Source organism: Pelophylax lessonae (assembly GCF_965119305.1).
Source record: "Pelophylax lessonae genome assembly, chromosome: 4".
NCBI lineage: Eukaryota > Metazoa > Chordata > Amphibia > Anura > Ranidae > Pelophylax > Pelophylax lessonae.
Genome location: NC_138771.1, coordinates 103,572,175 through 103,585,897, shown reverse-complemented (window position 1 = coordinate 103,585,897; position 13,723 = coordinate 103,572,175). Strand labels below are relative to the sequence as shown.

Here is a 13,723-nt window from a genome sequence, read left to right as displayed (position 1 = left end):
AATGACAGACCTCCATCAACATGGTGCCACTCTGCTCTTCTATCAACCAGGGGAAAGGACAGTGGAAGCCAATAGAAAGCTCAGTTACGCAACAGGGTCAGCGAGGAGAAAGCTCCTTACAGCTGACATTACAGTGCGGTAGATCCTGTGGGTGTGCTATGTTTCGGGGGACTACCCCCTTTTTCAATCCACCTCTCGTCGGGTAACTGAGCTGTCAGAGCATCATTGCAGCAGTGCGAGTTATCCGCTTCACACTGCCCTAGCCCTGGGGAGAGGAGAGTGGTGCCATGTTGATGGATGTCTGTGATTGATGTTCATGTATACTCTACACATGTGAGTGGCCATTTTTATGCATTTAACCTTTAATAAAGGCACCTAATGCTGCACTTAGTTGCATCCTCTGTGTTCCTTTATGCTTTCCATAGCTGAAAATGTTCCTGTCGTCTTTAGCCGCAGAGTTAGAGTGCCTCTTTTTCCCCACACCCATTGAAGATTTATGTTCACATCAGAAGAGTGTGTTTATCATTCATTGAGGCCTATTATTGGACTAATGTTTTTACTTTGATCCTATTTTTTTTTTTTTTTTTTGTGGGGTTTGTGTTATGTATAACTGGTTATCCAGTATTACTGTGTGCGGAGAGTTTGTTGTGTGTCACGTACGTACATACATACATACATTATTTACATTTTGTGCAAGCCGTTTACACTATGTTGGTTGCCGAACTCCCTTGTAGTCTTTGGCAATTGATTTAAATTCTGAGAATAACTAGTTTAAAATTGCAATAGTCATGTAGTGTTTGTTGTGTTCACTGGTTATGCCTAGTAAGCAAAGTTTGGGGTTAAGGGACTGGGCAGCTTATTTGATCCTGTATATATTTTAGTAGTTTTGAAGACCGAATAGCATCCAGGGAGCTGAGGAGCAGGTAGGGTGACATTTCACTAGTCTCTTAGGTGTTCGCTATGATCTTTGAAAAATAAAAGTCTGGGTAGTTATTAATGTCTCCAATTAGGTGTTTTTTAGGGCCCGTATGGAGGAATTAAAAGGGGAGAATGCAACCATTGAATGGCTTGAATCTCGTTTTTAAAGCGTGTCAAAACTGTAACTACCTAAGAACCTGGGGTAGTTTTGATTTGACAAAATGGTAGGTAGTAAAGCAGCCATTCACTAGCAATTGGCCCAGATAAAGGTAGACCTGCTTTGAACCGAAGCTGTTAATCAGGGATAAACTGAAGCTTGGGAAGTTGTGATTGTTCCACAGAGGAGAGTAGAATTCCATTGCAGAAAGTGGGTCAACCTGGAGGTTTTGAACCGAATTAGGGAGACTTATCTGAAAATGGTATTGGCTATATGAGATTGTCATACAAGAGACATGCAGGGGGCAAAGCCTAGCAATTCAGGTTTATGGGTGCTGAGGTATATAAACTAGGAGCTCAGATAAGACATTTGAGCCATAAAGTAGTAGAGTTGAACAGACGCAAGGGCTAACTCTCCATAGAGGAAGAGTGTTGAAGTATTTTATCTTTTTTAGACAAATTTTAGAATTCCTCCAGCTGAAAATTCTGCAGGAATTCACATTTACATACCAAGCTATTTTAAAAGTGATTGGGTTAAGCTTCACTAATAAGTCCTTAATTTTGTGGGTGGGCATGGATTCGAGGTGCTAGCAGTTCAGTGGACAGGGCATATAGCAGCGGTGATGGAGCAGCTCTGATGTGTACCTCCTTTAAAAAATGTAAAGCAGGGAATACCCACCCATTTGGAACAAAAACATTTGAAAGCTGTCCGTGACAATTTATTTGCACTAACATTCAGATTTTCAGGACACGCTTTCAGGGTGTATCCCCTTTAAGGTCCAAGCAGTACTAATAAACAAAGGTTTAGCAGAATTTTAGTAAGACAATCTTTGAGGCACAAACATACACAGCAGTGGTGATTAAAATTGGGTTGTTAGTGAGATAAGGCAGGGAGAGGGCTATGAAATGATAGGGGGGGGGGGGGGGAGAGTCGGAGCTGAAAGTGGTCATTCAATTGTTGGATAATGATTTATAAAACTGAGGTCTATACTTGGTCCATTATCTTTTGTGTCAAATAGAATTATCATTCTTAGGTCAAAGGATTTCCTTTCCTGAGTAGTTATGAAGTTCTTTAGGAACCAAAACATTCATGTTTTCCATAGTGTGGTCTGGTTTTGAGAAATGATGTCCCACAGGTGGGTGGAAATCCTCTTCCTAACGTTCTTTAATGGTGTGTCTGTAAGTTCATTCTTGTTTGTAATTTCTGTCCTCTTTCGCTAAGATAAAATCCTTTGTTCCTTTTTGCATTGGAAGAGGCAGTCAACATTACTGGGGGTACACCTGTATGATCCTGTTCTATTGAAGATCCCTTTTGTGCATGGGATACTTTTTAATGGATTGGTTTGCTGGCTTTCAGGCAGCCACCGATCCTCTGACATAAATTAATCAGCAAGAATCTTCATTTTGATGATAAAGTCACGAATATAGAAACCAAGCCTTGCAACAAAAACCGCTGCAAACTGTGCAGCCAAGTGGCAAACATTTCTGGCAGAATTTTGATATACGTAGATAATAGAAAGATTGGCCTATATCATTCACAAAATCAAGGATCCTTGGTAGGTTTAGGGCAGGGATCTCCAAACTACGGCCCTCCAGCGGTTGCGGAACTATGTGTCCTATGATGCATTGTAAAGCTCTGACATTCACAGACCTGACTAGGCATGAAGGGAATTGTAGTTCCTGAACAACTGGAGGGCCATAGTTTGGAGACCCCTGGTTTAGGGAGTACAGCAATTCCTGTAAAAGAGCATAGAGCAGTTTGACCTGCTTTTATTAGTTTTTCGGTAGGTGCCATGCCAGGATGAAGGAGTAACACTTATAAAATTCAATGTGTAGAACATCAATCTTAGGAATTTTGCAAATAATTAAAGGCTGTAGAATCAAGTAATTCCTCCATCATTGAGAGAGTCGTAGGTACTCGCACTAGAGGCTTTAAATATTCCCAGACATGGTTCACCCCTTTAGCTAGTTGGTTTGTGTAGTTTGAGTTCTCCAAACTATGTGCTGGCATGGTTCAGCGTACCATGCCCAAGACTGCTTGGCAGAGGTGGTCTGGTGCATGGTTCAGAGTCCAGTACAGTTCGCTTTAGTGTAAGCGCAAACCACGCTTGAGCAAAGAACTCTTAATAGATCATGGAGCACAGAAACAGGGATCACTGTGGTCTGGCTGGCAGAGGTGATGACGTAAGCATGCCCAGGAATGCTTCCTTTAAAGAGCAGTGGGAGCACAAACCATGCCAAGTACAGAACTTTTCATGGATCCCTTTGCAAAGAGGCAGTAAAAAGTAAAAGTAAAAATGATGTAGCAGCTACAGGATCGGTCTGGTAGATGAGATTACACACCACGCATCTTACTCCTTGAACAGGTAGTCTCAGCCCCCCACATCCTATGGTATGTTTTAAGTCAGTTGAAATGTACTCTTTGCACTGTATATCTATAACTATACAGCAGTGTTCTCATAAGAGAAACGTTGAGGCTGTCATTGGTGACCTTTTATCTGAAAAAGCTGGATGTCTGCTGAACCACTAGCTTTCGTTCACCTTTACAGCAAAATGGAAAGGTGAACTAACACCAGACTACCTCCCCACCTCTCTGGTCCCTGCTCTACTTACCTCTGGAGTTTCCGAGATGCTGTGCACCTGCACAGCAGAGGTAGTAAAGTCCTTTTAAAAAAAAAAAAATGTCTCTTACAAGTTAATGTTTTAATGTTATAATGTTATGGCATACTTACTCTTACACTAAGCCCTCCAGTGGTGCGCTGTCACCGCTGATAGGGCTTCCATCTTCATCCGGTCCTCCCTCCGGGTTCTTGGACTCTAGCTGTATTAATAGCTGAGTCATGATGGCAGGTGTGTGGGAGTCACGGCACGAAGCCCCGAAGGAACGGCATTTGTTTTCTGTCCCTTCAAAAACAGTGGCGGCCGGTGCGTTGGGGGCGCAGGGGCACCGCCCCCCCCCCATCCATGCGTCCGGCCCCCTAATCTACATGCGGGGTGCCAGACGCATGGAGTTCAATGGGGCTTTTTTTTTTTAATCACCTGATTAGAGCCAGAGGCTCTAATAAGCTTCAGCAAAGGGTGGACCCGGGGCGCAGAGCAGTGCCATTTGGCCGAGGAGGAGGCGGGAGGACTGAGGACTCGAGGGGATGCCGGGGGACTAAGGAGAAGCCGCCGCTGCCTCAGGTAAGTGCACTGGTTACGCGGGGGGGAGGGGGCACGCTTACGCTGGTCACTCTGCATTGAAAGGGGGCACTCTGGCATCTCTGCATTGAAAGAGGGCATGCTGGCATCTCTGCATTGAAAGGGGGCACGCTGGCATCTCTGCATTGAAGGGGGCACACTGGCATCTCTGCATTGAAGGGGGCACGCTGATCTCTGTGCATTGAAAGGGGGCACGCTGATCTCTGTGCATTGAAAGGGGGCACGCTGATCTCTGTGCATTGAAAGGGGGCACGCTGGTCTCTGTGCATTGAAAGGGGGCACGCTGGTCTCTGTGCATTGAAAGGGGGCACGCAGGTCTCTGTGCATTGAAAGGGGGCACACTGGTTTCTATGCATTGAAAGGGGGCACGATGGTCTCTGTGCATTGAAAGGAGGCACGCTATACCTTAATTACTGAAGGCCCCTTTCACACTTTTGTAACTTCAGTCACGCAATTTTTTAGTGTGTTTTGCCGAAAAGCAATGCCTATTACATTTTTCTGTTTGCGCCCCCACAAAAATTTTGAGCACCAGCCGCCACTGTTCAAAAAGCATTTGCTGCATGCTGTGTGAATATCTCCTAAACAGTGCAAGTTTTGTGAGATATTCACTGTACCTACTGGTAAACCTTATTTCCTGTAGGTTCAAGTTAAAAACCAGACTTTACTGCACCTTTTAAGGAGAGGTCAGCATTGCCAGCTTCCCCGTTTCCCTTGTGACTGATTCTGCTTAAGTGAACCATTGGTGTAGTGCTGGCTGACCCGATGCCTTAAATTGAAAGAAGCTAAGCTGAGCTGACAGTATTTGACTATTAATGCAAATATTGGTCTACGGTACTTAGTTGAAACCTGGTCTTGTTGACGCCAAAAAGGTCTAAAATCCCCAGTGGTAATGGAAAGTACTGTACTGTACATCTATGTCAAATTGTAAGTTTGATACACAGTAGTACACTACTTTCATTTTACCTTTTTTTCCAGGTAGTTTTTGCAAAACACTTTTTTTTTTTTTTTTTGGTATACATGTAAAAGAGTGGCTTTATATATTTGAGATGAAAAATTATGTGTGTCAAAGGAGATCTGCAGTGGGAGAAATGTCCTTTTATAGGCTTTCATGGCTGACCTCTCCTGAAAATGCTGGTTGCCTGGCTGTCAAGCTGATTCACTTACTTGAGTACTGATCGGAAACCAGTATGCAGATTAGTAGTTTTGAATTCAGGGGCTGCATGCTTGTTCTGGGCCGTCTATTCAACTAGCATTTTAAGAAGTAGCCTGGTAAAAGCAACCTGCATATTACTGAAAACAAATTTCCTTTTTGGTTTTAAAAGCTTTGGTCTCTTTAGTGGCAGGCATATTCGCTCGTTGCCTATGCAGGCTCTGCATCCTGCTACTACTCTAAATGATTGATTGTGCTTCATTGCTCCTGCTCCCAATGCACGTCTGTGACCCTGCTGAGCCATGAAATCAATGCATTCCTTTTGTGGTGGTTATCTTGTCTTAATAGCTAGGCAGAACGGTGATTGTAGTGAAATACCTATAGGGGAATTTGGAAGACTTGAGCAGACAGAATCTGGAGCAGCTGTGCATGGCAACCAAACAATTTCTACCTGTCCCATTTTCAGCTGAAGCTAACCCGTGCTCACCCACAGCTTTTGTTGTCTGCAAGCTGCAGTTTTAGTAAAGTCCACCCAGAACTCCTAGTGGTTAAAGCGGTAGTAAACCGCAGGAGGTTAAAAAAAAAAAAAAAAAATTCCCTGCAAGGCAATGTCATAACGTGCTAATATGCATCACATACTAGCACATAAGAAACTTGCCTTAGAATGAAGCCCTACAGTGGCGCGCTGTCACCGCTGAGAGGGCTGACATCTTTCCCTAGTCTTCCTTCCAGGTTCGTGCACTCCAGTTACATGGGTGACCGGGAGCGCAATGACGTCTCGCACTGTAAGCCGGACCTTCAGGCCCCGTTCACACTGGGGCGACGCTAATTGCCAGGGCGACCTCATAGGTTGCGGCGCGCTGCTCGCACCGCGACCTCGGAGCGGCCGGCACGGACTTCATAACATTGAAGTCTATGCAGGTCGCTCTTGGTCGCCCCAAAGAAGCTCCAGACCCTTTTTCTAAGTCGGAGCGACTTGTGTCGCTCCTATTAGAACGGGTCCGCAGATTCTCTATGGAAAGCGACCTACGGCAACCTGTCAGGCGACCAGGTCGACCCAGTGTGAACGGGGACTCAGAGCGCATGCACTGGTGATGTCACCAGCTGCATGCACTCAGAATATCTCCTAAACTGTGCAAGTTAGGAGATATTCACAGTAACTACAGGTAAGCCTTATTATAGGTTTACCTGTAGGTACAAATGGTGTAACAGAGTATACTACCACTTTAGGGTTGATTGTAGAGAAACACAGAACTCCCTCCAGTGGCTAACCTAATATTCTTTATATTTAATACACACTAACAAAATATGGAAAATCAAGTATGTAAAAAATATAAAGCTGATGAATAGATCCTTCTTTTCAGCCAGCGGGCTGACCAACAAAAAATGAACAGATTACTCTATCCACACAAGTGATGTGGATGGATGATTCCCCCACCAACCCTCCCCGCTTAGACACTTGGTGACATTTCCTAGCCCAAGGTAGAGATGATTACTATGCATTAGACACTTCTGACACTGACATCTTCGGCATACCGTAGATACTTAATGCCTGTAAACTAGCATATTTCAATGACCATATTCACTTTATAAAGTAACTGATGTCTTCTAATTGAATGGTGTCATTGTCCGACCTACAATGCTAGGAAGTAGAATTGAAAAGGTGCTTTTTTTTTTTTTTTTTTCTTTGCTATTCTTGCCTGACAATGCAGTTTTTTTTTGTTTTTTTGTTTAGTCCCCACCTGCATCCTTTGGTTCTACAATGTTAATAGCTTTTCAAAAGTAGTTGGTAATATAAAATAGTAGAATTTATCTGAAAAGGAAATCCATCCCTTTGTTATTCTAACCTTATTTAGCAGTGTTCATTTTAAGATTTCAAAAGTAAGTGGACTTGAACCTTGGTGCATTTTGAAGCAAATCCAGGCTGATATTGCTGGTTTTGTTAAAGTGCGTGTGTGTGTATGTATATGTATGTATGTATATGTGTGTGTGTGTATATGTGTATATATGTATATGAGTGTGTGTGTGTGTGTGTGTGTATGTATATATATATATATATATATATATATATATATATAAATACATTTTTTATTTTTTTTTTGCCATTCCCCCCTTTAGCTAGCTTAGAGTGGATCTAGATGTGTCCCTTTTGCTCACTCACTTTCTGCAGGAATAAAAGTGGTATGATTTAACTTTACAATTTTTTTTTTTTTGTAGGTGTCTTATGATATGAACGGATTCTGTGAAAGAAACCGAGATGTCCTATTTACAGACCTCATTGAATTGATGCAAAGTAGTCAATGGTAAGTACTGCCTATCCTTCATACCTCAATTACACAGTTGTAGTCAAATACAAGAAAATTTTACAATGATGACAGTTAGGGCAGGTAGAGCTTGTATTTGATTCTTCCAATGGTGAGGTTTTAAAGCAGGTATATCAAACTGGTGCATGCGGGCCTCGGTATTTAAATGTATTTTGAATGAGGCTCTAACTGTTCTATAATTGATTCAGGGCCAGTTCACACCACATGCAATCAATTGAGCTTTTTTTCTGAAAAACGCATGTATAGTAGCTTATATGGTTTTCAGTGGCATAGGTCACACCAGCGCAGTCAGTTCTAGTGCGTTCCAGTTCCGGAAAAAAAGTAGAACATGCTGCATTTTTTTTTTTGCACTGGAACGTGGTAAAACTCCTCAAAAATGCACCAGAACACACCTAAAATGCTCTGGAACACAATATCCTTATTTTAGGCTAAGAAAAAAGGGGGGAAAAATGCACTGGATTGCATCAACAACGCACATGCAGAAAAGCATCCGGACTGCGTTTCTATGGTGGGAACTTGCCCTAAAACATTTCCTGAAAACCTGAGCAGCAACATTACCTAAGGAGGTGTAGTTTTTAAGTAGGACCTACCTAACCTAAGGGAAAACTTTTTCATCTGTTTTCCATTGGGGGAGATTTCCCTAAACAGGAAGTGGGGGGGGGATCCCCGGTTGTTTTCCGAACCGGAGTGGGAAATTTTACCCTTATTCCTGTTCTGGTTTTCTTTGTGTTCACTCTCAAGGGTAATGGTAAAAACGATTAAAGAGGGTAAATCCCCCTAACCAAGCCGGACAGGTGTTGTAACCTTTCTTCACTATATCCAAAACGGGTGCAAAAAAAAAAAGTTTTGTGTTTTGGTTATACTTTAAGGTCTTCTTTTCTTTTTCATTTGCTCAGTTTGAATTGCCCATGTTTGTGACATATTTACCTAACCACTTCTGGACTGGAAGGTTTCCCCCTTAATGACCAGGCCATTTTTTGCGATAGGACAGTGCGTTTTTTAACAGACAATTGTGCTGTGTGCGACGCTGTACCCAAATAAAATAAATTGTTGTCCTTTTTTTTCCTACAAATAGAGCTTTCTTTTGGTGGTATTTGATCACCTGTGCAATTTTTTTTTTTTTTTTTTGCGCTATAAACAAAAAAAAAAAGTGACAATTCTGAAAAATTCTGCTATATAACATTTCCAATTAAAAAAAATGTAAAAATCGAATTTTTTCATAATTTTAGGCCAATTTGTATTCTGCTACTTATTTTTGGTAAAAAAAAAAATCCCAATAAGCGTATTTTGATTGGTTTGTGCAAAAGTTATCGCGTCTACAAACTAGGGGAAAGATTTTGTAATTTTTATTTATTTTACTAGTAATGGTGGCGATCTGCGATTTTTAGCGGGACTGCGACATTGCGGCGGACAGATCAGACCACTAACTGATATTTTTGACACTTTTGGGGGGACCAGTGACATTACTATAGTAATCAGTGCTAAAAATATGCACTGTTACTGTAATAATTACACTGGCAGGGAAGGGGTTAACCCAGGGGTGATCAAAGGGTTAAGTGTGAGCCTAGGGGAGTGTTTTAACTGGGGGGGGGGGGCTTGTGGAATCACCACAGAGACCTGTGATCCTAAATAGGAGGATCGCAGGCTCTCTGTATTCATTCCAGAGAGAACGACGGTCTGCTGTGTGTACAACAGCAGACTGTCATTCTCTCTCAGCGGGGATCGATCGCGGGTGCCCAGGGGCAATCACGGCCACTGGCCCCATAGATCGGCTTCCCAGCTGCCTAATGGGGGGCGCGTTCCTGCCTACCGACGTATAGGCAGTATATCTGTGGCAGGGGGTCGGCAAGTGGTTAAAGCAAAACTCCAGGCAACCAGCTATATACACAGATAAATACACATGTGAAGTACATGAAGTACAGAAATACATTTGAGAGCGGTATTACCTGTCAAAGGGAATTGTATTTCAGTACATGTAGCCTTAAAGTGTTATTAAAGGTTCGGAGTTTAAAAAAAGAAATGGCATGTTATACTTACCTGCTCTGTGTAATGGTTTTGCAAAGAGCAGCCCAGATCCTCCTCTTCTAAATTCCCCTGTCAGCGCTCCTGGCTCCTCCCCCTCTACTAGTGTCCCCAATAGTAACCTGATTGCTATCGAGGCACTGGTGCGTGCTTGGTCCCGAGCCTCGCTCTGCCTCCATAAGACACAAAGAGCTGCGGCTTGTGCCCCCCCCCCCCTCTCCTCTTTGGCTCACTTGCTGTCTCACGCAATGAGGAGAGCGAGACCAAGGACAGCCAAGGCTCCTGTGCTAATCACTGAATCAGGAGGGGGCTCAGGTACATATTTGGGGGGCTGTGGGGGAGCAGCACACAAGTTTTTTTACCTTCATGCATAAAATGCATGAAGGTAAAAAACTTTCAGCCTTTACAACCACTTTTGTGGTTTGAGTTGTAAAGTCAGAAGATTTTTTTTATCTTAATGCATTCTATGCATTAAGATAAAAATCCTTCTGTGTGTGACGGCACCCCCTAATACTTACCTGAGCCCCACCTCTATCCAGCAATGTCCAGAGTCTCTCTCCCTCTCCTGATTGGCTGAGACACAGCACTGGCGCCATTGGCTCTTGCTGCTGTCAATCAATGTCAGTTAGCCAATCGGGAGAGAGAGGGGGGCTGGGCCAAACGGCAGGTCTGTGTCTGAATGGGAACACGGAGCTGCGGCTCGGCTCGGGGCCCCCAGAGCAAGCTGCTTGCTGTGGAGACACTCGACTGGAGGAAGGGGCCAGGAGCAGCGAAGAGGAAGATCCGGGCCACTTTGTGCAAAACCACTGCACAGAGGAGGTAAGTATAACATGTTTTTTATTAAAAAAAAAAAAAAAATGAGACTTTACAATCACTTTTACATTTTTTCTTAGTTTTGTGAAGCACAGTTTGCAGTTTTACTTTCAGGTTTTATCCCTACCCCAACTCTGTGACTGAACAATAAAAAGGAGTAGCAGCACACTGATAAGCTCATTTTTGTCATTCTCTCTCTACTTATCAGCATGCTCCTTGCATTGCAACACACCTAATTGGCTCCTTTTACTGCAATCATGCTTTCCAGACTTTGCTGTACAGAGACTGCAAAAGACTGATACCATGTCCAAAATAATGTACTTTACACTTTGCATTTAAGAGTTCATTCACTTTTACATTACAATTACCCATGGATTGCAGCATTCCCAGTACATTAAACAAATGTTGCTCAGGATTTGAAAAAAGATGCTTTTAGTTCAGTGTCACACCTGTAGGCCATCCACAGCCATTCTCATACCTCTCCTCTTCTGTCCCTCTTTGCTGGTGCAATTCATTTCTTAAGCTAGTCTACTAAACTCTGAGAAAGCTCTATCACACTGTATAGTTATTAGCCTAATGGTAATGTGGAAAATAATCTTCACGTTCTGTAAATATCGTGGCTTAGCATCCACTAAAAGCAACTAGAATCTTTTGATCCTAAGGTTTGTTCTGCGAATTAACAAAGCTTTGCACGCACTTGATGTTTCACATGCTTAAAATCAGACTGAACACCGAAAACAAGACATCGAGAGGCTTGTAGAGAAGAGTAAAGCCCCGTACACACGTCCCGAATGTCGGCCGAACGATCGGCCGTCTTTTGTCCGGTGCTGTCCTGTCGGCTGAAAACTGCAAAAGACTGCACATGAATTTTGTCGGCCAACAGCCGACTGCAGAAGTGATGTCATGTGATGGTTAACTTTCCGTGTGTTTTTTCTTTTCTGAGCATGCCCAGTCTTGCTAATCGGCTGTTTGTCGGCCGAATTCTGTACTGACTGGCGAACAATCGGCCGTTCTGGTGTCGGCCAACAAAAATTTTAATGCCTGCACGACAGATTCTGTTCGGCCGAAAAGTCGCTGTCGGTTGTCGGAAGCATCATACTAACAAGCCGACAATCGGCCGATCGTTCGGCGGCCGAATATTTACGGCCGACAATCGCTACGTGTGTACGGGGCTTAAGTGTGTGCTAATCAGCCAAAGCTCAAGAATCAAAGCAGCTATCTCGTCCAATTTGAAGTAGTATTAAACTCTGAAACAAACGTTTAATATATTGCAGCTTGCCAATCTTTAGATGTGGTGGCTGCATTAATTATTTTCTTTTGCAGGCATTTTCTCCTTTTTTTTTTCACTTGTTCCAACCAGTAACACTTCTGTCATAGGGTGTCTGCATTTTGGATGAAGAGGCAACGGAAACACTTTTTTGGACAGCAGCATTGTCAATCTGTGGAGGGGGTAGTGTTAGATGCACTAGCAGATTTAGATAGACTTGATGAACAACATAAAACCCTAATACTTTTAAGCCGTTTCAGCAACAGTTTTATTGTTTCCCTTTTGTGATAAAGGTTTTACGGAAATAGGAAAAAGTTGACTATTGTAAGCACTAGTGATCAAAAGATTATCGGCAAAGCCGATATATAAAGGGCCAATATGCACTTTGCCCGATATATCAGAATCGGCCTTTTGATTTACCGATACTGCCAATATTTCGGGAAAGTGCTTGTACGGGGGTGATGCCTGCAGCTAGAGGCATCACCCCGGTACCAGTGTCCATAGCCGACAGTTGGCTGTCTTGCAATGACAATCGATGCGGCTGAGAAGCCGCTTGGCTGTCATTCCAAGGAGCGGAAGGGGACGTCGCCTCCCGCCGCCTTCCGCGGCTCTGTCCCACTGGAAGACCCGGGCATCCTACCTTCACCGCCGCCGTCTGACCGGGTCTCCATCTGCACCGCGGCCGTCTGACCGGGCCTCCATTTCTTTGAATTCGGCTTGCCGAGTACCCAGAAGTGATGCCATGACATCACTTTCGGGTACTGGCGGCGCCGAATTAAACTTGGCGTTTTTAATGCTTTTAAGTGCAGAGGCGGGGTTTGGGGTCTTTTAGACCCCCAGATCCCTCCACCACAGTACCTGTAGACAAAAAAAGAAAATGTATTTTTTTTTTTTAATGTCCACCAATATCAGCCGATACCGATATCCGATGACCAAAATATCGGTATTGGCGGTAAAAAAACTATATTGGTCGATCAATAGTAAGCACTCCTGTGAATGGTAAATGATTTGCCTCAACCTTTTAACTACCACTTTTGATGGACAGCTTGGTCTGTTAAAGGAAATTTTAAAATAACAGGCTTATTGGCAGGATCACCAAGTGAATATATTGGTAACCTGCAATATTTATTTTTGGCTTGAATACAACTTTAATGATGCTTTCTGTACTGACTATTATAAGAACTGATTGAATGCTCTCACTGTCCACACAGTCTGTACAACAAATGAATGTAAATCTATCTTTTAGCCCCGGTTCACACTTGTGCGTGTGCGGGGTTCGCATGTAATATCGGAGCGCACTGCTCCGACATTACATGCGATCGGCTGTGCGGTGCGAGTTTAGCCATACAGTTTGTATGGCTAAATTCGCACCGCACCAAACACGCACAGGACCCTTTTTTCTAGCCGCATCAGGGTCGGATCGCACAGCGGTTCACACTTGTGCGATCCGATCCTGTGCGAGCTGCACGATCGCACTGCGATATGCGATCAAACTGGGGGTGTCGTTAAGATTAAATTGACACCCCCAGCGTATCGCATATGGCAGTGTGAACTGCCGGGGGTGCGTGTGCGATGCGGGAACAGGCTGCGAATTCGCAGCCTTCCCACATCGCATATATGTGAACCGAGCCTGAAACATTGGAAAATGATACTTTATAATGACACAAACTGACACTAGTTAGACAACATTTTACATGTGCCTCCTGTGTTTGTTTTATTTAAAGCTGGTTGTAAAGAATACATTTTATTTTATTTTTTTTTTTAAACAAACATGTTCTACTTATCTGATCTGCGCAATGATATTGAACAGAGAGGCCCTGAACCATCTCTTCTGGGTTTCCCCGCTGGTGCGCCTTCGGCTCCTCCTCTTCT

At 43.4% G+C, this 13,723-nt stretch overlaps 1 protein-coding gene across 1 annotated transcript in view; it reads left to right on the top strand.

Annotated features, from left to right (window-relative positions):
- The window catches only part of MYO1E (myosin IE), a 276,218-nt gene that overhangs the window by 173,987 nt on the left and 88,508 nt on the right, over positions 1-13,723 (top strand). Inside the window, exon 15 of the mRNA XM_082253069.1 lies at positions 7,643-7,728. Within this exon, the coding sequence (XP_082109195.1) occupies positions 7,643-7,728 (86 nt within the window). The remainder of the gene's footprint in view (positions 1-7,642; positions 7,729-13,723) is intronic.